At 36.5% G+C, this 27,992-nt stretch overlaps 1 protein-coding gene across 1 annotated transcript; it reads left to right on the top strand.

The window, feature by feature from the left end:
• LOC132158697 (collagen alpha-6(VI) chain-like) lies at window positions 1-27,983 on the top strand. The gene is made up of 40 exons (XM_059568228.1): window positions 1-76; window positions 774-1,364; window positions 1,878-2,432; window positions 2,953-3,570; window positions 3,932-4,489; window positions 5,374-5,931; window positions 6,914-7,486; window positions 7,590-8,162; window positions 10,621-10,970; window positions 11,087-11,165; window positions 11,290-11,435; window positions 11,797-11,889; window positions 11,974-12,027; window positions 13,039-13,110; window positions 13,212-13,238; window positions 13,582-13,626; window positions 13,944-13,997; window positions 14,102-14,164; window positions 14,520-14,585; window positions 15,059-15,112; window positions 15,208-15,243; window positions 15,319-15,381; window positions 15,650-15,712; window positions 15,818-15,880; window positions 15,960-16,022; window positions 16,200-16,250; window positions 16,416-16,451; window positions 16,557-16,619; window positions 16,699-16,761; window positions 16,841-16,876; window positions 17,424-17,460; window positions 17,554-17,565; window positions 19,749-20,242; window positions 20,585-20,681; window positions 20,878-21,546; window positions 21,766-21,874; window positions 22,260-22,405; window positions 22,876-23,046; window positions 27,033-27,080; window positions 27,216-27,983. The coding sequence occupies exons 1-40, from the start codon at window positions 1-3 to the stop codon at window positions 27,386-27,388; spliced, it is 7,698 nt and encodes a 2,565-aa protein (XP_059424211.1). The 3' UTR covers window positions 27,389-27,983.
• The last annotated feature ends 9 nt before the right edge of the window (window positions 27,984-27,992 follow it).

A 27,992-nucleotide genomic window follows, 5' to 3' on the forward strand; every position in this document is an offset into this window, starting at 1 on the left:
ATGGGGAAGATACGGACATTTCTTTCTGGTTTAATCATTATATCATGTTTCCTTGTAAGCACTGCACAGCAAAAAGGTAATCTCCTTCCAGACAAATACTTGCCATGTCTAATTTACTGAAAATGAACAATTTCCTAAATAATATATGGATATTTATTTTAACATGGTCCAAAGAAAATGAATGTTATTGATACGATTATGATTTTTGACCAATTGTGTATTTATAATTTGAATTGGGATTTCTGACTCTTTGGTCAGAAATATAAAAGAAAACATATATTCAACGAGGAGAATGCACTTTACGGATTAAAAGTGAAAGTACAGATTTAAACTGTAACAAGTAAATTATATTCTTTGTAACTTTCTATTAAAAAAAATAAAATAAATAAATGTATCATGTTTCCCACAAAAGAAAAAACAAAACACAAAAATTAAGCAGTTCAACTCTTTCAAAATGTGTTTTGAGCATTAAATCATCATCTTTGAGAATGATCTCTGAAAACTGGAGTAATTGCTGCTGAAAATTCTGCTTTGTCATCAGGAACAAAAATTACATTTAAAAATATCTATTAAAATAGAAAATAGTTATTTTAAAACTGAAATAATATTTCACATTATTACTGTTTTAATGTATTTTTAATCAAATAAATGCAGCCTTGATGACATGAAAGACTTAACATTAAAAAAATCAAACAGTAGTGTATATTTGTGTCATTTATGAAACTTATACATGTCTTAATTGTCATTGTTGTCTATTATATTCTCATTGATAGGATGCCTGGATGAAAATCCACCATATGACATTGCATTCCTTGTGGATAGTTCTAGCAGCATTGGTACTCGAGACTTCAGGGAGGTTAAGACGTTCATGCACACTTTCGTGGATGGTTTGGATATTGACACTAAAAATGTACAAGTTGGCCTTGCTCAGTTCAGCACCGATCCCCACAAAGAGTTCCTGATAGGGGACTATGCAAACAAAGCTGATCTGTTAAAGAAAATAGATAACCTTCCATACCGAACAGGAGGCACATACATGGGAAAAGCCATGGATTTTCTTAAGGACAACTATTTCACGAGTGCGGGTGGAAGCCGTATCAATGAAAAAGTGCCTCAGATTGTTATGGTTGTCACAGATGGAGACTCAGTTGATGATATAAAAGAACCTGCTGGAAAGCTGCGAGAGAAGGGTATTATCATCTTTGCCATTGGTGTTGGTCCAACGAATATGACTGAGTTAAAGGCTATTGCCAACACACCACCTGAGCGTTTTGTGGTTAAAATTGACAATTACCAAGCACTGGGAGGACTGACTGCCACCATGAAGGAGACAGTGTGTATCTTGATGAGGGATCAGGGGAAAGGTAATACTATTTATATACAGTTTGAATTAGCTTTGAATTTTCTTTTCTTTTTAAGTTCAAGTTTAAATAATTGTATGTGTTGTTTGTTATTATATAATGTACATCAGTGATGTTACCAACTAACTGTTATTGTATATTGACAATACAAACACACACAAAAGAAAAAAAGAAAGAAAAATGTCATTTATATCAAGCATGTTGATGAATATTTACTTTTTTAGTCCAAGCTGAGCTACAGTATGCTCATGCTGAGTACATATAAAACAAGTGTTGTGCTTTTGCCTCATGTCTTTTGCAGCTTTTCTTGCTGAAGTTGAAAGTAGTTCTGCCTTGTGTCTTGTATTCTAAAAATCATTATGTGTGAATGGCTTCTTATGAACTTTTATCTTAAATCACCACCACTGCTGCTTAAGTTGTAAGCAATAACTGTGTAATATGTTTAATATTTAATCATTCATCCTATGTGCAAATTTATAAAATAGTTGTCAATTATTAATTTTGTGTCTGTTTCAGCCATTGCCCCAAGGTTTGCCGATGTATTTGTCCTGGTGGATAGTTTGGCCCAGAGTGAAACGCGGCAGATAAGGGAACTTCTCAACCAACTGGCTGTGCAGCTCAATGTGGGAGATGGATCACATAAGATCGCACTGGCTCAGTTTGGAGAGAAAGTTGTCAAGGAGTTCCTGTTTAATGATTATGAATTAATGGAACAAGCCAGAGGGTACATAAATCGGTTCGAGCCCAGGCCCAATGGAGAGCGAAAATTAGGACAGGCCATAGATTATGTTCGTACTCACTTTCTTAAAACGGTGTCTGGCAGCAGAATTTCTGAAGGCTACAAACAGTATCTGCTGCTGCTGAGAACAGGGAACTCTGCTGACTCCACTCTGAGGGCCATACGAACCATGGAGAATGAGGATGTGACTGTTATTGATATCAGATTGGAAGCAAATTTACTCTTCTTGTCACCTACGCTACGCACTTTCCAGGTTGATCAGAATATCATTGATGTTGCAACAAATATCACAAAACGAATTCAGAAAACAGAAGTTTTCAATGTTACAGGAGGTTAGTTTCCCTTTATTTCAACTATGTACAATAAAGACATAACAGGACATTATGAATTATGTGTTCTTAAAGGTGCATTAAGTAAGTTTGACACATGATATGAATAATATTTTCGATTTAAACGAGATGACTCCAATCATATACATGAAGCTGTTTTATTCTTATATTTATTCTAAGGTGGGTCACCACCAACCTCATGGTGGCTGCTATGTTGACATCATGACAAGCCAAGTTTTGCAATTCAACCAAACAGTAAACATAATTTTTTTCAAAAAAGCATTAACATATGTTGCATTTCAGTCAGCTTAATATTGTTTTTTTTTTTTTTATCAAAATGAATAAGAGCCAGTAAAACAAACTGAAAACTTAATTTGATTAAAAAAACATGCAGTGTACACCATAATATACAAATAAAATGTTAATAATATGTGTAATTTTGTTATAATTGTTACTGTTAAATTTGACCACAGTATTTCCACTTGTTAACCTATATTCATGTATTTTTATTGTATTTGAACAGATTGCACATCAGCCCAAGTTGCGGATATTGTGTTTATTGTGGACGAATCAGGTAGTATCACCAGTAGCAACTTTCTACTAGTGAAACGTTTCATCCACCGCACAATTAGTGGCCTCGATGTGAACTCTGACAATGTGAGGGTGGGAATGGTTCTTTACAGTGAGACACCCAGTTCTGATTTCTACTTGGACAGTTTCAATAACAAGATGGATATTCTGAACTATATTAAAATCTTACCATACAGAGGCGGAGGAACTGCAACTGGTGCGGCCCTGACGTTTGCCAAGGACAATCTCTTTACTAAGAGAAGGGGCAGCAGGAAAGGTTTAGGTGTTAAGCAGGTAGCTGTTGTCATCACTGATGGCAAGTCACAAGATGATGTCACCGCCCCAGCTGCTGAGCTGAGGCGCTCAGGAGTCACTGTATATGCCCTCGGGGTGAAGGATGCTAGTGTGGAGGAGCTCAAAAAAATAGGATCTTACCCTGCACGGCAGTTTGTGTTCAATGTGGATAGTTTTGAGATGCTAACTTCGCTGGAGAAAAGCCTCAGAAAGAGCCTTTGTAAGGTTGTGGTCGATAGAGGTTTTGAAAAGAACAATAGATTCAACCTGAAACAAGGTAAAAGCAACAAACAATGTAGGACACCATTAACTTCCTACAGTATATTGTCAAGGGAGTACATACTATTTCAAGTAACTGATTGATCAATTTGATAAATTAGTTAGATTCATCATGATTTTTTTTTTGCCTCATAACTTTTGATGAAATTTAAAGAGAAATTATTACATAATATTAAGATTTTTTCCATATTAATTGTATTACTTTGTATTCTTTTCCATACATTTTTAGTTTCAACTTCATAATACCATTAATTTAAAGAGCTTGTGATGAATATGTTATGCTTTAATTTAGTATGTTATTTTTGCTTTTGGTTTCTGCTTATAGTTTCTTTTCCTTGTAATTCAATCCTCACTTTTAGGATGTGTGAACACAGAGGAAGCCGATATTTATTTCCTGTTAGACAACTCTGGCAGCACTCGTGCCGACTTTGAAGATGTGAAGAAATTTATCCTAGGCGTCCTGCAGCTATTCATCATTGGACCCAATCAAGTTCGTGTGGGAATTGTGAATGTCGATCATGATCCGACACTACAGTTTAACCTGACGGAGCATGAAAATATAGTCTCCTTAGAAGCGGCTGTGCAAAACATCATTCAGCCCTATGGAGGCACAGAAACAGGAAAAGCGCTAACTTATGTGGCCAGTCTCTTTAGTCAGGCTAAAGCATCCCGTTCTGCTAAGGTTCAGGAGATTCTCATTGTCATTACTGATAAGGAATCCAAAGATGAGGTGGGTGAACCAGCGGCAGAGCTGAGGATTCAAGGTGTTTCAGTCTATGCCATTGGATTAAGAAATGCGGACCAGGAGGAGCTCTTAAGAATGACGGATGACACAGCTAAGCAGTTCTATGTGAGCAACTATGATGCTTTGAATACCCTCAAGACTGAAATTATCACTGATATTTGTTCACAAGAGGGTAAGACTAATAAATATACTGATTTTTTTTTGTCTGGTTTAAAACAACATACATTCAAAACTCCAACCAAAAATGTAAATGTTGTCATTAATCACTTAACCCAATGTCGTTCCAAACCCGTAAAATCTTTGTTCGTCTTCGGAACACAATTTAAAATATTTTGGATGAAAACCGGGAGGCTTTTGACTGTCCCATTAACTGCCAAGTACATTACATCCAGAAAAGTATGAAAGACCTCATCAGAATATCATTGCCATCAGTGGTTCAACCGTAACATTATGAAGCGACAAGAATACTTTTTGTACCCGGAGAAAACAAAATAATGACTTTTGGGGGGGGGGGGGGTGGAATAACCCTTTATATATATATATATATTTTTTTTTTATACATTAATGCTTTTATTAAACATGGACACAGTAAACTGATGTGACAGTAACATTATACAATATAACAAAAGCTATTCCTTTTTTAAATGAACACTGTTCTTTTGAACTTTCCATACATCAAAGAAGCTGGGGAGAAAATACCATAGTCTCCGCTAAACTGTTATGCAACACAGTTTTTCCTTACATTAATGATAATACACTTTTTTGAACACCAAATCAACATTTTAGAGAGATTTCTGAAGTATCTTGTGAAATCGAAGACTCAAGTGATGGCTTTGAAAAATCAGCATTGCCATAACGGGATTACAATTTTGAAATCCATTAAAAAAGCTATTTAAAAATTTTATAATATTTTACACTATTACTGTTTTTACTTAAACATTTGAAAAATTATTGAAATTTCACAAACTTTTGGATAGTAGTGTAGCGTAAAGATTCTATTTCTAATTTTGAATATGTTAGATTTATTTACTGGATTTTTTCTTCTACTTTCTTTAGCCTGCAAGAACAAAGTGGCAGATATCATGTTTTTGATTGATGGCTCTTCTAGCATTTATGGCCCAGACTTTAATTCAATGAAGACGTTTATTACCAAAGTTGTAAATGGTACCGTCATTGGACAAGATAATGTGCACACTGGGGTGGTCCAGTACAGCGATAATCCGCGGGATCAGTTTCCACTGGATAAGTACTACAGCCAAGACAAAGTAGAGAAAGCGATTGACAGCATTACGCAGCTAACAGGAAACACATACACTGGAAAAGCGCTCTCATTCATTTCAAAGTATTTTGACAAATCCAACGGCGGTCGGCCTGATGTTCCACAGTTCCTTGTAGTTATCACAGATGGGGAAGCTCATGATGCTGTCGCTGCACCCGCAAAGGCAATCAGAGACAAGGGTGTGACCATCTTCTCAATAGGTGTGGGCCAAGTTAACACCACACAGCTTTGGGAGATCAGTGGAACTTCAGATAAAGTGTACGTGGAGAGGAATTTTGAAGCACTTCAGTCCATTGACAAAAACCTCCAATTCAAGCTCTGCAGCCCTGAAACAGGTGAATCATAAACATTCCTAAAATGGTCATGTATGCCACATTTACAGCACATCCTTATTGAAAAGATCAGCTTTGTTGTTTTGGTCTCTTGTTGTTTATACAAGGTTTAGATCATTTTGAATTTCTGTCTTTCATTTCATGAGTTGAATAGTGAATTCTGGAAGAACTTGAATTTGAATTTGTATTAGATTGACAGAAAGTTCAATGTACTGATTTATAGTTAAAAAAAAAAAATCATCAGGCAATGGCATTCTGCAAAATGCCACCCTTGATACATTTTAATTCAAATTTTTCAAAAGTAAATACATTTTTTTTTTTATAGGTCAGTTTTACAAACAATTTTACTTGAAGAGTTAATAAAGGGGTTCGTAAAGGCCATTTGAAGGCAAAGCAATGAGTTTGTGTTAAAAAAATATCCATATTTAAAACTTTATAAATCTTAATCTCTAGCTTCAGCTAACTGTCGTATGTGCATACAAGGGAGAGTGGCATTTACAGCAATGGAAAACCAGCCTCTTCTTGGATTATATCGAAATCCTCTGATGTTTTTCTTTAAAAACCTTTGTTTTGTACTTCTAATTCATGACCAGTGTTTTCTTTTGCCTTCCCCTTTGTACTTCTGCGTTAGTCATTTCTCACTGGATCTTAGGCTATCCCTATATCCTATGTCATTCGCTCCACTCTTTCGTGTACACGTGTATTACAGTTAGCTGTTAGGGTAAGTAAATCATGGGGCCATTTTAATTTTTGTGTGAAGTAACTTACTTGAATAGTAATTTTGCTTACTGTTTGTCACCAGGTTAAAATTATTCAAATGTAAACATGTTGGTTGACTACAAAGTATGGCTGTGAAAAACATACTGTAGATATGAACAATATCAATCAAGCACTAGAATAAACCATTTTAGAACAGCCTGGCAATTTATGCTTATTGGAGTATTTTTTTTATGAAATATTAATAAATGTCTTTCTCATATTGTAGATTGTCCGAGCAATCCGTTGGCTGATGTGATCTTCCTGGTGCAGTGCACCAGACGGATTCGTAATCAAGACTTTGAAAACATTAGAAAATTTTTAATCTCCGTGGTGAACAGCATCCAAATTGGAGACAATCTAATTCGCTTTGGTGTTATTGTTTACTCGGGCACTCCATATCAATTCTCTTTAAACCAGTACAACAATAAACGTGAGTTAGTTGAGGCCATAGAAACCTTGAAGCCTCCAATTGGAAACGTCAACACGGACAAGGCTCTTGGATACTCAGTCAATTACTTCAAAGAAGAGAATGGTGGGCGCCATGAACGGGGCATCCCTCAAATGCTGTTCGTAATTACAGATGGTGATACTAAAGACCAAGACAATTTACGTGCACGGGCTAATGAGTTACAGTCCAAACATATAAATGTGTATGGAATTGGAGTGGCTAGAGCACAAGAGAGCGAGCTGGAGATCATTACCAAGAACAAAAACAAAATCTTCCACGTTGATAATTACGAGGGCCTTAAAGGACTGCAGAAGAACATCTCCAGTGTGCTTTGCAAAGTAACCAAACCAGGTAAAAGCTTTTGCTTCAGTCTTTAAGAATTGAAAGTCAAATTATATGTCAGATTTATCAACATGACCTGAACTGGATTGTCTCTGATTGTTTTGTCTTGCAGAATGCCATATGGAGGTAGCCGACCTGGTGTTTCTGATAGATGGATCTGAAAGCATCAAGGAGGGGCCATGGAAAACTATGATTTCTTTCTTGCTAAATGTTGTGGACCGCCTCCGTATTTCTCCTGAACTTTTCAGAATTGGTATAGCCCAGTTCAGCAGCTCATATCGAAAGGAGTTCTACTTAAATGAGCACAAAGATGTGGAGGGGGTGAAATCAGCAATTAAACAAATCAAGCAAATTAGTGAAGGAACATTAATTGGAAAGGCTCTAAGTAATGTTGTGGAATTCTTCGAAAAGAGCAAAGGGAGTCGCAGAGAGAGCCACATACCACAAAATCTTGTACTTATTACGGATGGCGATTCATCAGACAGTGTGAACGAAGCAGCCAAATATCTTAGGAGCCTTCAAATTAGCATCTTTGTTATTGCAATTGGGGATGTCTCAAAGTCACAGCTCACTAATATTGCTGGGTCACCTGATAGGATATTCAGTGTGGAGAACTTCGACTTACTTGATCAGACAACAGAAACATTTGTTGATACCCTTTGTATTCCTCAATCCGTAGATCCAAGTGAGTAGAAGTACCATCTATGTATATATATATATATATATATAAAAACCTATATATATATAAAACCTTTTTATGTGTACTGCGTTGGGTTAACCGAGACTTGCCATAGCACTTGCATTTAATTGATCTTTTTTTGGATTTGATTGCTTGATTGATTTACTTCTTCATTTGTAAATCGCTTTGGATAAAAGCATCTGCTAAATGACTAAATGTAAATGTGTGATATTAAATAAATTAGAATATAACTTTACAACTAACAGCGAATTAGGAATACACAGTATGGGCCCTATTTTATGATCTAAACGCAAAGTGTAAAGCGCACGGTGCAGGTGGACTCAGGGAGTGTCCAAATCCACTTTTGCTATTTTAACGACAGAAAAACGGTTGGCATGCCCGGGCGCATGGTCTAAACGGGTAGTCCCTATTCTGTTAATGAGTAATGGGTGTTTTTTGGGCATAACATGCAATAAACCAATCAGTCTCATCTTCCATTCCCTGTAAGAGCCAACTGCGCTCGTGCCATGACGGATTTGCTATTTACACGGCGGAATTTGGCAAGCATAAAAACATAACGCGTATATATATATAATATATATATATATATATATATATTATTTATTTATTTATATTAGCCTACAAAAAAATCGTATGCCTTGCAATCCTTAAATTTTTTATATTTGGCATGTTTGTGTACTGCTGTGCGTCACTATGTTTAATAAGCAGCGTGTACACTCTTTAAATAACAAAGAAAAAACATTGCGCTAGACTTTAGACCAGGTTTGAGTTGGTCTATGGCGCAGTATATTTTTAGCTCCTTAAAGGTCCCGTTTTTCGCGCTTTTTTTGAAGCTTTGATTGTGTTTACAGTGTGCAATATAACATGTGTTCATGTTTCGCGTGTAAAAAAACACAGTATTTTTCACACAATTCACCTATCTGTATACCGCTGTTTTCACTGTCATAAAAACGGGCTGATGACTTCCTTGTTCTATGAAGTCCCTCCTTCAGAAATACGTAACGAACTCTGATTGTGCCATCGGCTCCGGTGTTGTGATTCGACAGCAGCTGAGCGCATGCTGCCCTCCTGGAAACGCGATTGGGCTAGTTTTGGACTAGTTTTGAGAAGCAAGTGGGCAGGAGCACGTGCTGGAGATGTACTTATAATCACAGGAGCGTTTTTTTACTAACAAGATGTGCATTCGATTGTTTTGCACAGCCCTAACATCTAGTTAACAAACCTAAACAGTGTTGCCCTTTGAGTTATAAGTTACAGAAACTGTTAAACACACCTTAAATTATAAAATACACTTACCGGTTGTGGTTCATAAACAACGCCTTCTCTAGACAAAGAGGGAACTGCTCCATCTTTCAGGAATAATCTTTGTGCGAATCCGGCATTAAACTGATTGAGATTGAGCAAGCTGTCCTCAGCAAAATATGCTGCACATAGTTTTACATGTGGATTATAATTTTCGGGAACCGAGTTAAACATAAATTGTAACCATTAATCTCCAAGTACAGCGTCCCTGGGAAGGCCAAACAAAGATGATTGGACTCCGAGATGAAAATAACAGCGTTTCGACGACATGGCGACAAACACAAACGCAGCTCTTCCTCTTCTCCGTCGGAGCGCAACAAGACCACGCTCCCCTTTTTGCATATTCATGTGGGCGGAGGTTAGTCAAAAAACTGTTTTAGGGATGTCACTACTGCAGGAACTAGAGCGAAATAGCCAAACGGGTTGTTTTTTGTAGGCGAATTCTGTTAAATAAAATATCTCACTTGGCATTGAACTTTGAGCTTTAGAATTTTACAGATATTATTTATACTCTAACAACAACATTACACACTAACTAAAGTTTAAAACATCACGAAGAACGGGACCTTTAACACACCTCTTTTTTAGACCGCACGCCCATGGGCGCAAAAATGAGCGCAAATGATTTTGCGAATTAAATGATGTGGCGCTGGACGGGAAAATGCGAACAGCACCGGACTGAAACTAGAAAACACACTTGCGCTGCGCCTTGCACCGGGTTTATTAGAGGGCCCTATGTTTGTACTACAGTATATTGGTTCTTTGGCCGATATTATGATTTGTTTCTTAAATGTTCAGAGTTAATTTTTCACATTTTTATTCATTTAAATTACCTTTCAGTTTACCCGTCATCTAACTCTCCCTTAAAATGAATCTTTATTAACACTAATTGTTTAACTATTAATTTACTGTTAAATGAAATCTTTAGCAAATCTCTAAATGTAGATTTTCCAAATTAAAATTTTCTGATGCCTAAATTAACTTGTAGTATTTAAAAAATATATTTAAAAAATCATTTCACTTTTAATTAAATAAGGTGATATTTTTTATATATGCGTATACTTTTTCACTTATTTTGTTGTGATTAGAACATCGACAGCATTCAATTTATCACATATAAATTCTGTCTCTCTTTATTTAGGTTGTTCTATTGACATTGGCTTTGGATTTGATAACTCACGCACCAGTTTAAGTTCTCTGTCAATCTTTAAAGACCAAAAAAAGCTGCAGACCTACCTTCCCGAGATCATCCGGTATGTTTCTGTTGTGAACAACCTGTGCTGTGTCCGCAACCCAACCATCAATACCAATTTAGGGTTCAGACTGGTCGAGGATAGTGGAAGAATACTGGATGATTTTTCCTTTGAAGAGTACGATGGCGGTATAGTAAAAAAAGTGTTGGCACTTCAGACTTCGCGATCTCTGAAATTCAACACCCAGCTTCTACGCTCGTTTGAGGAGAAGTTCAGAGCTTCGAATTCTCATGTAAAGGTGAGAACATCAGTTAACAATCCAGCAAATCTGAAAACCACAGATAGATTTTTTATGTTGTTCTAAACTGGTCTCTTCATCAGAGAAGAAAGTTTTTCCTTGATTTCTCTTTCTAGGTGCTCATCATCTTTACAGATGGATTGGATGAACCTGTTGAGAACCTACTGATTGCTGTCAACAGCCTCAAGACCAGTGGTACAGCGATTAAACAGCAATGAGTTTCTTTAAAACACTGCGCTTCATGCTGCAGTTACAGTTACAGAAAAGCCTGCTTGGTTGAATATGCTCTTTACTAAGACTCCCTTTGTGACATTCACAGGTGTAAAAGCACTGATGATTGTGGCGCTAGAAGGGTTTAAAAACTCTGCTGTCCTGCAGAGGCTGGAGTTCGGTCGAGGGATGTACTACAAGCAGCTTCTCTCTATCGGCATGCAGAATGTGGGAAGTGTCATGCAGAATCAGATTGTAAGTCAACTTAAATTTCCAAAGGATGAGACTTTGAGAGAATTGGATCGTGGCGATGAGGAATGGCTCTCTATTTCACAATTATTTGGGCCTTATTTGTCACATGCAAGTACATTGTTATTTGAAGTACATTAGCTGCCCTAGCAATCATAACAGTGTTTGGACTGCTATGTAAACAAATGGCTTCCTGTGGGTGGGAGTGTGAGGCTTTCTTAGAGGAAGGGAAACAGCTGTTAGTTTTTAAAGAGTGCTGAAGAAGATGTCATGGTGTCAAGTGCTTGGGATCAAGTATGGTCACTTTATAACATAAAACGCCTCCCTCCTAGTGTTTCTCACTCTCACACTTTCTTCCAATCCACAGGATACAGTTGCCTCAAGGGAGTGCTGTAATATAATGTGTAAATGCACCGGTCATGAGGGAGCACGTGGAAAATATGGTCGTCCTGGGGTGAAGGTGATTAGATTTAAGAATGAAGATTACTGAACAAAATTCGAAAATGGAGATAATTGTTTAATTTGTCACTGTACTGCTGATCAGGGGTCACCTGGACAAAGGGGACTTCCTGGTTTCCCTGGAGAAGAAGGAGGACCAGTAAGTTCCTCATTTTTAACTATTTTATGTTTACATTTATTTAAAAATTTTCAAAATCAATTTTCATCTGATAAGCAAGTTACAATGCCATTGTACCTCAATGTGTTTGTCGTGTGTGTATCCTTAACATGATAACACATTTTTTTGTAATAATGTTAAACTGTTACTCTGGTCTGACGCAATAATGGCCTTGGACTGGTGCGGATGGTTACAAAAGGATTTTGTGTAGGCTACAATTATCAAACTGTATAAATAGCACTTTTATAATACACATTGTTCAGTTTTATAGAAGAAAGTAATGTTGAAAATGAAGAAAAAGGAAAACAATTGAAATTAGTTTTAATTGATTACATACTATACATGTATAAATCTTACTATAACGATTAAATGTAGAATAAAACAACTTTTTCTTGGTCAATTATGTGACTGTTATGATAATATAATATGAATGTGCTATTTAAACACACTTCCATTAAAAGTTTGGGGGTCAGTAAGATTAAACAAAATATTTTTTTTTCATCAAGGATGAAATTCATCAAAAATGGCAGCAAAGAACTGTATATTGTTACAAATTAATTATATTTCAAATAATTGCTGTTCTTTTGAACTTACTTAATCATGGTTTCCACAAAATATTAAGCAATACAATATCGTTTCATTGATAATTATAATTATTATGATTATGTGTCACTGAAGACTGCAGTAACTGATGATGAAAATTCAACTTTGCCCTCACAGAAATAAATGACATTTTAAAATATATTGAAATAGAAACATTCATTTTAAACTGTAATAATATTTTACAGTATTAACATTTTACTGTGTATTTTAGTGGGCATTAGAGACATATTTAAATCATTAAATACCTTACAACCTCAAACTTGGTACTGGATTTGTGAGAAGTATTATTAATTTTTGTGTAAAACACTTATTGCAATATCTGAATGTATTGTGAATATACTAAAATACTGATGTCCTATGACTTTAATGTACAATGCATGTGTGTTTCAGGGTGAGAGAGGGCTTCCTGGTTTGAATGGAACTCAAGGACATCAGGGATGCATGGGAAAAAGAGGCGTAAAGGTAGCATGCAGTGCTATGTGTTTTCTTACTTAATTTTAAATGTGCTTTTAGCGCTGAAACCTGCAACATCTATTTTTCGTTTGTTTTGTTTTTTTCTTCAGGGTGGCAGAGGCTACACAGGCAATACTGTGAGTACATCCATAAGAATATGGGCACTGACATCTTAAGTTCACATTAACATTTAAGCTCTGTTAAGAAGGCAAATTAACTTTGAGATAGTTTTATACATCATACAAGTTTCTACCTAATTATTGTCAGACCGCAGTTACTAGCTTGCATCTGAATACTGTCTTTAATTGGCATCTGGAAAGGTTTGTTTTGGCCTGCGTGTTTTGTTGTTTTAATTCTTGCATATAAATTCTGTTCCTGTCCCCTTTCTTTTTTGCTTTCATTTGGCTTGTTAATGAATGTAATGTAACCGCCAATTATTTATTAATATCGTGAGTCTCTTTTAATCTTCTTTTTTAATAGGGAGATGAAGGAGAAGTTGGTTTAGATGGAGTAAATGGTGAACAGGTAAGAAAATTATAGTGCACTTCTAACATCCAGTGAGTAATCCAGGGCTGAAACATAGATAATGCAAACTAAAATAAACAAAAGTTATCTTAAATATATAATATCTGTATAATATCTTAAATGCTTGTTAAGGCAGTCTCATTATTATATTAAGTGTATTCACAGTCACAGAAGATGTATTATATTAACCACTTAGCAAGAACCTAATTATTACATGTAAAAAAAAAAAATCTAATTCTAATTTCCTGAATTTTCAAAATATGAAAGTCATGCATTTCTGTTGTTAAACCAATTTCACATTTTTTTGTTCCTCTCAGGGTGTAACAGGAGCATCTGGAAGCTCTGGAGAGCGAGGAGATCCAGGCAGCCCAGTAAAATCCACCACATATATTCTTCTTTGTACTTTGTCTCTCTTCAGTGCTTTAATTTAATTGATTTATTCATATGTATGATTGTCATTGTGCTCAAACCGCAGGGTCCAAGAGGTATCAGTGGAAACCCTGGGGACCCAGGACAGCGAGGCCTAAGAGGAGATCCAGTTAGTAGACTTTAGCTGCACATACTTATTCTTTTATGTAACAAAACACAGTTCATGCTATCATTAGAATGGTGATTTTAAATGTACATTGATTTCAAAAGATTGGTCAAATTAGATTCAAGTAGTTTGCATACAGTAATTCAGTCCATTTGTCAAACTCACTCTGTTCCAAAGGAATGGTTTTTGGATAACATTGTTTCTTGCAAAGAACATCTCTAGCATCTTGAAGCAAAATAGTGCACTTGTGGGGCACAAAATAGCTGGTGCAAGAACAGTGACTGATAAACATCATGCAGATGTTCCAGTAGTGTTTGGCTGAATTTTGACCCCTGTTAATCCTCTTAATTATAATCAGGGAAGACCAGGATTAGACAACAACTCCCGCGGTCCTAAAGGTGACATCGGCGGCCCAGGCATTCAGGTATGGGGAGATTATTTAAAAGTCTCATTTTACATTTACATGTCTAAGTGTATTAATACAAATCTTAGGGCTGTTAATTAAAATTATAAACTAATCTGTTCCTTGTAATCTTTTTGATTAATACAATAAACATTTTTTTCTGTATTTTCTTTTAAACGTGTTATTCTGCATCCCAGCCGATGTTCTATTCCAAAACAATTCCCATTTACAGTAATTCTATTAAAACATAAAATCAGATATAACAGCTGTAACCCAGAAAACAGTGACAAAAGACCAGACAATAACGATCGATAATGAAATTTGTTGCCAATTATATATTTATTATACATTTTCATTATTAGTATTTAATTTGTATAGTTGCTTTGTCTTTGTGTGTGTGTGTGTGTGTGTGTGTGTGTGTATGAATTTATATATAAATGATTCAACAACAAATATCAATTATTTTATTATCTTTTTTTTCTCTGTGTGAACAGGGTGAACCAGGTCAGGATGGTCTTCCTGGTCAAATTGGTGTTAAAGGCAGACCAGTAAATGAATCTTAATCTTTGATATGTAAATATAGTACAGAAGTATGAACGTATAAGCCTGTTTTCTCTTTTAATATCTTGACCTTTATTTTCAGGGTCCTGATGGCAGAAGAGGCTCAGCAGGGCCGCTGGTAAAGTACTGTCAAAATATTATTTGAGCCACTTTTAAAATTATACCGAATGACTTTTTTTGCTGGTGAATTCAGGGTCCCAGAGGGCCTACAGGAGCACCAGGACAACAAGGACTCCCTGGGGCCACAGGTCCACTGGTAATGTACAAATTGTTCCTATTTCTTTATTTTTAAATCTATCAATAAATACAAGTTGGATCCTGTAATGATAATCCAAAAAACATTTCAAGTTGTAGCTTATTTGTTTGCCAGTTTGTTAACAGTGATAAAATTTAAAGATGACATTGGTGTTAGAGTACTATTAATTAAGTGAATTGTATGTAACCCCCATTCAGTATGCATTTGATCTCAAATTGGATGTATGTAAATGTTTTGAGTTTGAGTCTTTCTTTTTGTCTCTGTTCAGGGTGCTATTGGTCCACCTGGTCCAGTTGGGCAGAAAGGTTATATTGGTCTACCTGGACCTCAGGTGCACAAACAATGAACTGATTATTTTATTTGGTTACTGTTGCAAGTAATATCCAGTAAACCACATCCGGCCATCAATGAGATTGTGTTGATTTCTTTTACACAGGGATCTCCTGGCTCTCCGGGAAGGCCAGGATCTAAAGGAAGCTCTGGGTCCAGGGGACAGAAGGTCAGTGACTTCTTCCTCTTTATTTATAAATGTAAGCTTTTTTAGCACTAAATATTCCCATCTTGCTTTTGCTTTACAGGGCCAGCAAGGTGATCCTGGAGACAAGGGAGCTTTTGGACCTCCAGGGCCTAGAGGACTGCCGGTTACTGTTTTTTTCTATTTAAACACTAACAGAACTCAGCAATGTTGGGCATTATCCATCATCATTTAGAAAATTCAGAAATGCTGTTTCGTTCTTAAATCTAACATTTTGCCTGGTTGTCTTTATTTGACATAAGATACAAAAGCAACCACTTAATGCTAAGTTCATTTCTTATAGGGAAAAGATGGTGCAGATGGCTATGGAGTCCCAGGAACCAAAGGACAGAAGGTTTATAGAGAACTATGTTGCAATAATGTGTTCTAATATATCACAAATTTGTGAGATGCCACAATATACAGTATGGTATTATTTTACTAAAAACAACAAATATTATTTTAACATATATGTAAATATTTTTTTTTTTTTTAAATCTTTATTTATTTTTTTTATTAGGGAGATTCTGGTTTCCCAGGTTACCCTGGACTTCAGGTGAGTTTGCATTCATCAATAACTTGGAAGTTCTAAAATAATCACTTGGTAGTGTAACCAATAATGAGTGAACAATGTTAAGTCACTCTCTTTTTTGACATTCAGGGTGAACGGGGTTTTAAAGGATCAAGTGGAGGTGGTGGTCCTAAAGGCAACAGAGGAAGAGGAGTAATAACAATTTAAAGCTTTATTTTTTTTTACTCATTCTATGAAACTTAAGGAGACTTAATTGGATGTCTGATAACAGGGCAATGCTGGAAGGCCAGGACAACCTGGAGATCCTGGGAGCGAGGGCATAAATGGACACAGGGTATGTTTATATAAAAATTATTCATATCATATGATCATGGGAATTTAAAGGGATACTAAATGTTGTTTTCTTCACATAGGGCCCAAAAGGACCACGAGGAACCAGACAGATTTCTGTAAGTTTCTGTCTTTAAAAAAACAAAAACAAATTCATTCCTGCTGTACAGTTTAACATTTAAAATGTTTTATGTACCAAAACCTGGAAAGAAATTGTGGGATTTTGAAATATATATATAGTTTAAAACAACATTTTCAAATAATTGTTTTTTATTTTAATATATTTTCAATATGAATTTATTTCTGTGATAGCAAAGCTAAACTTTTAGCAGCTATTACTCCAGTCTTCCGTATCACATGAATCTTCAGAAACCATTCTAATATGCTAATTTGGTTCTGAAGAAATATTTCTTAATATTACCAATATTGAAAACGTAATATTTTTGTGGAAACTGTGATGCATTTTTTTCAGGATTCTAACTGTGGTAATGTAAATTTAATACAAATAAGTACAAATATAGTATATTTGCATAGTTACTCCACAATAATCAGAATAGAGTGAAATATATATGGTGTCTAAATGTTAAATGTGAGTAAATACATTGAAATAATGTTTAATATTTAATTAAATATATATACATCTAAATAATATTCATTCTTTTTTAGGACTGTAAACTGATCTCATATGTCCGAGACAACTGTGGTAAGAAACCTTTATTTAATCTTTTTTTTTTTCTTGAAATAGATAATAGCTTTATGATGATGCTTTGTATTGACAATTTTTTTTTTTTTTCAGTTTGCTGCAGAGGTAGGTAACTTTTTATGTCATATTTCTAAGAACACTGAAAGGAGAAGCCAAAAATTATAAATTCATTTTATAAATGAAAATTAAAAATTCATTTCATTTATTCATCATTCATTCAATAAAAAATTAAAGGTAACACTTTAGAATAAAGGTCCAATAGTTAATGTTAGTTCACTACTTTAGTTAACATGATCTTAGTAAGAACAATCCTTCTACAGCATTTATTAATCTTAGTTGATGTTAATTTCAACATTATAATTATTTAACATTAGTTAATGCACTCTGAATTAGCATGAACTAACAATGAATAACTGTATTTTCATTAACTAACATTAACAAAGATTAATAAATACAGTAATAATAATGTAATAATTATTAAGTAATAATGTATTGTTCATTGTTTGTTCATGTTAATTAATGAATTAACTAACATTAACCAATGGACCATTATTCTAAAGTGTTACTAAATTAACCCTTTCACGCATAGTGGTCACTACAGTGGACAGCTATTAAAAAAGCATTTTCTTGAATTTGCACGGGTTTTTATGGCAAAGTTGCACATCAGTCTCTTCATTGGACCCTGGTGCATTATCCTATAAATTGCAACCAAGTGGCAAGCCTTTGTGTTTCGATTTTTTCCCCCTCCAAACCAAGATGGCCAAGGGTCAGTCAGACATGCCAAGTTGCTCCAGAATATCCACCCATTCCTTCTATCCTAGGAGACTCTTGTAGGTAAAAAAAATATTGCAGCATAAAGCAATATCTAATGAGTCATATCACAGTAAAATTTTCCAAGTTTTGATTTTAGATTGAGAGAAAACTCTGATTAATCACATGTCCACTGTAGTGGACGTCATGCATGCAATGGCTATATTTCAGCTACAATTCATAATTATAATGTGAATATTGTTTTTGAAATTTAAAACTTAAAAACTTAATATGCATTGACCTTTTCTACTGTAAATAAATGTATTTGTATTATTAGAATGTAATTTTCATTGACATCGAAAAAAGTCATGTGATTACATAATGTATGGCACTTGTAATGCATTACTTTACTTGTTAGATCAAAAAATCTGATTTTATAATGCATGTTATTGTAATGCGTTTTTTTTACTAATAACATCAAAAAGTAATCTGATTACGTAATGCATGTTACTTTTAATGCGTTTCTTTACTCATAACATCAAAAAGTAATCTGATTACATAATTCATGTTACTTTTAATGCGTTTCCTTTCTCATAACATCAAAAAGTAATCTGATTATGTAATGTGCGTTATTGTAATGCGTTTTTTTACTCATAACATCAAAAAGTAATCTGATTACGTAATGCATGTTACTTGTAATGCGTTTCTTTACTCGTTACACCAAAAAGTCATCTGATTAGGTAATGCACATTACTTGTAGTTAATTACTTGTTAGATCAAAAAGTAATCTGATTAGGTAATGCATGTTACTTGTAACACATTACTTTACTTGTAACATCAAAAAAGTAATCTGAATGGGTTATGCATGTTACTTGTAATGCGTTACCCCCAACACTGATCATTTCAGATGAGATTGAAAAAACGTATCGCTAGGTTTTCTCAGAGGAGGGCTATGATAGAAATGTGCATGTCCATCTTGAACATAATCATAATTATCAGCTAATAAGGGTAAATCTCCATACTCTGGTGCACTGGAGGGAGCATCTGAGTGGTTTCCACAGTTGTACCTTGACAGGCTGTAGAAAATTCTGATGGAATCACGTCCTCATGTTCTGATATCATAGATACGCGAAGTGCAACTTGTATGAAGTTGTATGAAGCCATTGCAATATTTTGCATTTATATTTTTTCATATTTTATAGTTTTCACATTATTTGATATAATTGCATTGATTCGTTTGTTAAATTCACATACTTTATCTGTTTGATTATTGTCTTATATTTAATACAGTATATCTTCAGTTTAAACCAACCGCATGCTGTCCACTCAAGTGGACATCTGAAGATCTCTTTGAAAAATTTGTAAAAAAATAAAATAAAAATCAATTCTTGTTTTTCATGCCCTAAGAGCAATAAAAACACATAGGAAAAAAATCCTGACTGAGGTTATCATAATTCTTGCATGAAAGGGTTAAATTTTAATTCATTATTTAAACATGGTCTCATACTCTTCTCTCTCTTATATATTTGTCTCTCTAGATAACGTAAAATGCCCTGCCTACCCCACTGATCTTGTGATTGGCTTGGACATGTCTGAAGATGTCCAACCTCAAGGCTTCGAACGCATGCGTTCTGTAGTCCTTAGACTGCTGGACAATATCCACATTGCAGAGAGCAACTGTCCAATGGGGGCTCGGGTGGCTGTGGTGGCCTATAGCTCCTACACCAAATACCTGATCCGCTTCACCGACTATCACCGCAAAAATCAGCTTATTGATGCGGTGAATAACATAGCACTGGAACGCACTTCAAACCGACGTAACATAGGCGCTGCCATGCGGTTCGTGGGCAGGAATGTCCTGAAGCGTGTGCGAAAGGGTGTCCTGATGAGGAAGGTAGCGATCTTCCTCACCGCTGGAGAATCGCAGGATTCGACGTCCCTCACCACAGCCATTCTAGAGTACAAAGCCCTGAACATTAAGCTTGGTGTCATCTCACTAAGAAATGTCCCAAATATTAAGAAAGCTTTAGAGGTAAAGTTACAGCAAAAACACTTAAATCTGTATTATTCTTAACTTTTTATTATTTAAAGGAATAGTTCACACAAAAATGCCACCATTTACTCGCCTTCATGCTGTTACAAATCTGTATGAAAGATCATTTTTACATTTTTAGGTCAAATTTAATTATTACTTGTTAAGTTTAAGTTAGTGAATTGGTTCTGCAAACCTTTCTGAATGCTGACTGAATTTTTACTTTTGGGTGAACTGCCCCTTTAATAATTAAACTATGATGTGTGTGCCTAACAGAGGAAGTTTTAATACAAAATGTGTAGGCCTATTCATTCTCATTGTGTGATGTTTTGTTGTATGCAGGCAGATGAAACCAAGAGTTTTATTTTGACTGTGCTGGGTAGAATGCAAGATCAGAATACTACTCTCAGTAAGGTCCAGAGTTGTGTTATTTGCTTCGGTAAGACCCAGTCATTTCTCTCCATCTCTCTCATACCCAGTGAAAAAATATGAATGTGTCCAATAGGAATAAGAAAATAAGGAAGAATCATGATTCATTTTATAGAAGATTATCTATTATTTAACAGTGCTACATGAAACCAAAAGAAGACCCATATCATATCATATCATATGCCCACTCTCTTTTCTCTTCTAAGACTCCTGCAGACCAGCTAGAGAATGTGATGGCACCAACCTGCCATCTTCTCCTCAGGAGTTAGACGTAGACTTGGCAGTGATTGTGGACGGCTCCCGTAGTATCCTGTCTGACGAGTACGAGGGTGTGAAGGAGGTGCTCGGTAGTGTGCTCGATCAGATCGTCGTGAGCAGTCAACCACAAGGGGCCGACAGTCAAGCGAGAGTGGCTGTCTACCAGCAGAGCTCCACCTACAGTGAAGCCCAGTCCGGTGTCAAAGTGATATTCGGCTTCCAACAGTTCCCAGATCGAAGTTTAATGAAGCGGAGCATCTACCAGGATCTACAGCAAACCGGAGGCTCTTCCCAACTGGATCTTGCGATGGAATACGCCATAATGCAGGGCATCCTCACTGCTTCTAAGGGCCGCAAGAACAAGATGGCTTTGTTCATTATTGGAGAGGATATGTCATCTCAGGACAGAGCGAAACTGGACTTTATCTCCAAGATGGCAAAGTGTGAGGGTGTTGTTCTCTTCACCCTGACGTTGGGTGACCACATCAGCACTGCTCAGGTGGAGCAGCTTGCGAGCTACCCCTTAGAACAGCACAACATTCACCTGGGACACTTGAAACATGGAGAACATGAGTATGCGCAGCGTTTCATGAGGACGTTCTTCCACATTCTAAGCAGTAAGGAATGCTTTATGTCCTTTAATGCAGATTTGAGGACTTAAACGTTGGGATAGTTCACCCAGTCAAACTATGCTCACACTCAGAAAGCACAAAAAACACTGAATAAATTATACTATTTTCTTTTTGGAGTCAATTATCCCCTTAATGATGGCTTTACATAACTTTGTTCATCTTGAGGGGCTTGTCTGTGTTAATATAGTCTATTTGTGATTGCAGAAAATATAAACTCCTACCCTCATCCATCACTCAAGAGTCAGTGTAGCAATTTTCAAGGACGTCCAGGTCAGCATCCGGATTACGAGGCTGCAGAGAGACCTGTGTATAGGTATCAGCTGACACAATCTGATCTGTTGTCATCTAATGTAAAGTATCTGTTTGTTTGGAGTCATTTTTTTTAATATACATAAATTTGTTTATTTACAATGTTATTTACATGGAAAGAAAACAGGTACTTATTTATAAAGATGCAGGTTATTAAAATAATCCTGCAGTTAATAAATACATATATAACATTGCTTCTTTTGTTCTCATTTGTATGTAAGTCACTTTGGATAAAAGCATCTGCTAATTGACTAAAATGTAAATGTAATTAAGTTTGTTAAAATCTAAATGTATTTATAATTAATTATAAATTAGAATCATTTAATTTATTAGAAATGCACAAAAAGTGGCGCAGTCAAATGGCCTGTTGACTGTGTGCTATTTCCTAGTGTTCTTGTGCCATCCACTCCATACCCAGAAGAAGCAGTGGAAGAGGAAGTGGAGGAAGAAGACGTTGGAGTGGAGGAGAATGAGGACCAGCAGAACTCAGGCCGTGGAGATTCAGGAGTCAAGTCTCCTTTTGACAGCACTGACAGTACGTTCTTAAAAACCTCAGTTCACATCACAGTGTCTCTAGTGTTAGTGAATTAAATTTCACTTTAAACAAAAGCAATTTTACATATACTGTACATTGTTTACATAAGTCGTGGCCTAATGGTTAGGGGAGTTGGACTTGTAACCTGAAGGTTCTAGGTTCGAGTCTCAGGTCCAGCAGGAATTGTTTGTTGGGGGAGTGAATAACCAGCACTCTTTTCCACCCTCAATACTACAACTGAGGTGAGACCCATGAACTGCTCCCCTGGTGCTGCAGCAGTATGGCTGCCCACTGTGGTGTGTGTGTGTTCACTACTCTGTGTGTGCACTTAGATGGGTTAAAGGCAGAGCACAAATTTAGAGTATGGGACACCATAATTGGCCTCACTTCACCTATTTTTTCACTTTATAAATTATTACTTTACAAGACCATCTGCATGGCTTATCAGTAAATAAGTGTTTTGCTTTCAGATCTTTGTCACCTGAACAGTGACCGGGGCACCCTCTGTGGTGAATATGTGCAGCTCTGGTACTATAATGAAGCGGTCGGTACATGTTTACCCTTCTGGTATGGGGGTTGTGGTGGTAACAGTAACCGATTTAATTCAGAAAAGGAATGCCTTCAGACCTGTGGAGAACAAAGTAAGTCCTTTGTGCAGTGTCTCATAAATCAGAGTAAATATGCTTTGCTGTTAAAGTACATATAGCTGAAAGTAACCTAACCTTGAATAAAAGATACTTAATTGTTTAATGTCTGTGGCACTAGCAGAATCAAACCAAGTTGCAAAAATAACTACTGTAGATTTTTAAAGAAAATATGGAGCTTTTTTGGTTTAAACTTGTCTTCCAGCCAGGGAAAACTGACCTTCAGCTACTGTAGAATAATGTTTCTTTAAATGTATTGTCTTCATTCTTTAATTCATTTATAATACCATGTGAGATTTCAGTGGTATTTTTATAGTGGAACTTCAAAATGTCACCGATTTCCATTTCAGAAATGCCCCAAACCCCTCTATATCTAGCCAACATACCATTCTGACAGACTGACAAAAACCAGCAAAACAGATTAGTCTTAGTCAGATTCCATATCGCCCTGTAGCCCAAGACTGGAAGCTCGCTGAAGCTAAGCAGGGGTAAGAAAGGGGAAGAAACTCAATAATTAAAGGGTTAGTTCACCTGAGAATGAAAATATGTCCATATTCTACTCACCCTTGAAGCATCCTAGCTGTATGTGACTTTCCTCTTTCAGAATAATCCAATTGAAGTTATATTAAAAATTGTCCTTGGGCTTCCAAGACTATCAATGGGGTAAAGCAGGTGTTTGTTGTCAGCTGCTCAGAAGACGAGAAATAAAGTGTCTGTAAAAAAGTTTATCTGTAATAAAACATCCCTCACACAGCCCCCTGTAGTGAATCCATGCGCTTTTGTAAGATAAATATCCAGATTTCAAATGTAATAAACACTCTTTTTCTCACTTCTGCTGACTGTTGGGAACCAGAAGACATACAGGTGGAAGATGGAAGACGTATGGGTCACGTGCCCGCCTCTGGGAAATGTAGGAAGGGAAAACCAGTCTTGCTGGCTTATTTCGAAATCCTCCGATGTTTTTCTTTACAAATTCTCCTTTTGTGCATCTAATTCATGACCAGCATTTTGTTTTGTTCTCTCTCTGTGCTCGTTACTAATCACACAGCACTGACACACTAAGACATCCGCCTGGACGTCTTCTGGTTCCCCACAGTCAGCAGAAGTGAGAAAAAAATAATATCTGGATATTGTGACGGTGCGTAACCCACATCACATGTTTAGCCTCTACCACCGCTTATTTGGTTATTGTTATATTTAAATTTACTTTGTTTATTAGTTAATGTTTTATTTAGTTATTTTGTAAATCCCCTTATTCCGGATTATTAAAAAAAAATCACACAAGGTAAAGATTACTTAACAGTTTATTGTACATAGAAGGGTGCACACTTCTTATGTTTCTTTGTTTATACTTATCCTGAGTCCTAGAGTCTCTGGCCATGGAGTGAATGGCCACATTCCATGTGTCACCAAACAAAGGGAGAGGCAGGACTTCAGTTCCTCTTCTTTTCTTTTTAATGGCGGTTAGCAAACCCACTTAAAAGGTGCATTTCCGCCACCTACTGGACTGGAATTGGAATTGGGATATTGGTATTGTATCAGACACTTGCACTATAAGGCTATGTGAAAAACAAGTTCAAATGGAGTTAAAAAGGTTTTTTTGTAGGCATATGAGTAGATTTGTGTTTTGTCTGTCAATAGAACGACTGCATCTGACCGAGCGCCAACCTCCCGCTCTCTCTCGTGAGGCCAATAAGGAAGTGACTAAAACTGCAATTCATCGACTGGCCGCTTGAGGCTGGCTGCAAAAGGGAGTCAGTCCCATAGACTCCCCATGTTAAAATGCCCAACTTTACAGCAGGAAAAAACATGTTTACAGCCTGGTTAAAAAATTATTTTGGTCTAAATAGCTAATTTTGCCCTTCATGACAACTGTGAGGGGGGTGAATTTTTTTATATAACTCATCCGTTTAAATTATATTAAGACTTAAAGTTCTGCATAATTAAGGGCGTAGCCACTTGAGTGACAGGTGGATTGCCGCTGCTGACACTGCCGTCGTGCTAGGTGGGTGTGGCTACAGCAACTAGCTCCCGCCTTATTGCCCATTTTTGATTGTCCGGGAGAGTCGCGCGGTAACACGCTGCCAAGATGGCGACGGCCCGCTCTACACGCTTTAGGCTTCAAAAACACACTTCAGGAGTCTACGGGTGATGTCACGGACACTACGTCCATGTTTTTATACAGTCTATGCATCTGACACTGTGTCTACACCAGACGCGACAAATTCCTGACAGTAAACTGCTGCTGCCTTCTATTTATGACATACTGACACTAATTTCAAATGATTTTCAACAGTCGCTTTGTCGCGTCCAGCATTGTTTGGTCTCTTGTTTCTCATTTTCCTCTTAACAATACTCCATAGATTCTCTATGGGGTTCAGGTCTGGTGAGTTTGCTGGCCAGTCAAGCACACAAACACCATGGTCATTTAACCAACTTTTGGTGCTTTTGGCAGTGTGGGCAGGTGCCAAATCCTGCTGGAAAATGAAATCAGCATCAAAAAGCTGGTCAGCAGAAGGAATCATGAAAAGTGCTCCAAACTTTCTTGGTAAACGGGTGCAGTGACTTTGGTTTTCAAAAAGCACAATGAACCAACACCAGCAGATGACATTGCACCCCAAATCATCACAGACTGTGGAAACTTAACACTGGACTTCAAACAACTTAGGCTATGAGCTTCTCCACCCTTCCTCCAGACTCTAGGACCTTGGTTTCCAAATGAAATATAAAACTTGCTCTCATCTGAAAAGAGGACTTTGGACCACTGGGCAACAGTCCAGTTGTTCTTCTCCTTAGCCCAGGTAAGACGCCTCTGACGTTATCTGTGGTTCAGGAGTGGCTTAACAAAAGGAATACGACAACTGTAGCCAAATTCCTTGACACTTCTGTGTGTGGTGGCTCTTGATGCCTTGACCCCAGCCTCAGTCCATTCCTTGTGAAGTTTTCACTCAAATTCTTGAATCAATTTTGCTTGACAATCCTGCGGTTCTCCCGGTTGGTTGTGCATAATTTTCTTCCACACCTTTTCCTTCCGCTCAACTTTCTGTTAACATGCTTGGATACAGCACTCAGCCAGCTTCTTTGGCAATGAATGTTTGTGGCTTTCCCTCCTTGTGAAGGGTGTCAATGATTGTCTTCTGGACAACTGTCAGATCAGCAGTCTTCCATATGATTGTGTGGCCTAGTGAACCAAACTGAGAGACCATTTTGAAGACTCAGGAAACCTTTGCCAGTGTTTTGAGTTGATTAGCTGATTGGCATGTTACCATATTGTAATTTGTTGAGATAGTGAATTGGTAAGTTTTTTATAAATGTGAGCCAAAATGATCACAATTAAAAGAACCAAAGACTTAAACTACTTCACTCTGTGTGCACTTAATTTATTTATAATTTAATTACTGAAATAAATTAACTTTTCCACAACATTAATTTATTGAGATGCACCTTTATATTGGCTAGACAGCATGTAACCTACATCTCTGCTCTTCAGACACACGAAAACATTTTGAAGAATACTATTGACATACTATTCAAACATCAGTTATTTACCTTTGCACTGTGAAGAAGCAGAAATGCTCCTCCAGGCTGTGTGTGGCGCGTCAATCTGAATGGACACGGCTTGAAGTTCAGAGGTTTTGCTGAGAGAGCTTGGTGTTACGAAGTTTAACTAACAAACTCTTTGTAATACTTATCATTAGTTAAACATTTGTAAAACACCTGATTTAACATAATAATCATGAATTATAATAGAGATATGAAATTTGGATCATTTTTCACGGCACACCGGACTGGGCTAGTGTAGGGCATGTAGCCCAACCCAAAATGTGTCAAGTCCTTTGAACAATTTGCGATTCTATTTGGTGCCTCTATGGCACGGAAATTACAAACTTTACTCTTAACAAATCAACAATCACACAAGGTACTTTGTCTAGGCCTATGTAAAATAACCGCTGAAATTTTTTTATTCTTTATTAAATCTCCAGATACTGAAGAAATCTTTCAGGCAAAAGAGGAAACGGCATTCATTAATGGTGAGAAATTAGCTTTCTCTGTAACTGCTTGTCTGGCTTTTGCTTTTGCATGTGGCTAAAAGGATTTGATCTGGCGATTACAATCTCGTCTGGAGTCTCACTGACCGAACTCTTTCCTGATGTTTCCACTTACAGATGCGTGCTTCATGAAACAAGATGCGGGGCCCTGCAGTGACTATGTTTTAAGGTGGCACTTTGACATCCAGCAGAATAAATGCATTTATTTCTGGTATGGAGGATGTGGAGGAAACGAAAACAGGTTTAAGACGCAGGTGGAATGTGAAGCTTTTTGTGTACGAGACATTTAATCAGGATGACTTTCCGAGTGACATTTATGAACAAAGACTTTCTTCACTCTCATATTTACCAATCATTCTCCAAGAGCTAGAAAATTATATCTGTGCAGGTTTTACAACAAAAAACACATAATTATTCAACAGTACCCCAACACAATTTGGTCAGCTGCTTCGGTCATACTTTTATGGTCAGCTACTGTAAGTAAGTATGGAAGCTATGCTGTTTTTGCCAAGGGATTAAAAAGGTAATTGTGGCTTTTTATTTCACAACTCTTACTTTTTCTCTTGCACTTCTTAGGTTATATCTCACAACTATGGCTTATTTTCCTTGAAGTCCTAAAAAAGTTCGAATTTTTATATAAAATGAGTTTTAATCTCGCTTTTTTTAAAAAGATTTTTTATTTTCTCAAAATTACGAGAATATTTTTTTAACTCAGATTTGTGAAATAAAAAGTTGCAATGACTGACATATAGCGCCATTGTGCTATGGGCATCCCAAGTTCGAATCCAGATTTAAGGACCTTTCCCAATCCTGCCCCCATCTCTCTCTCACACTTTGCTTCCTGTCAGTTCTGATCTGTCCTATCATAATAAAGGCAAAAATGCCCCCCCCCCC

This window comes from Carassius carassius, chromosome 15 (genome assembly GCF_963082965.1).
Source record: "Carassius carassius chromosome 15, fCarCar2.1, whole genome shotgun sequence".
Classification (NCBI taxonomy): domain Eukaryota; kingdom Metazoa; phylum Chordata; class Actinopteri; order Cypriniformes; family Cyprinidae; genus Carassius; species Carassius carassius.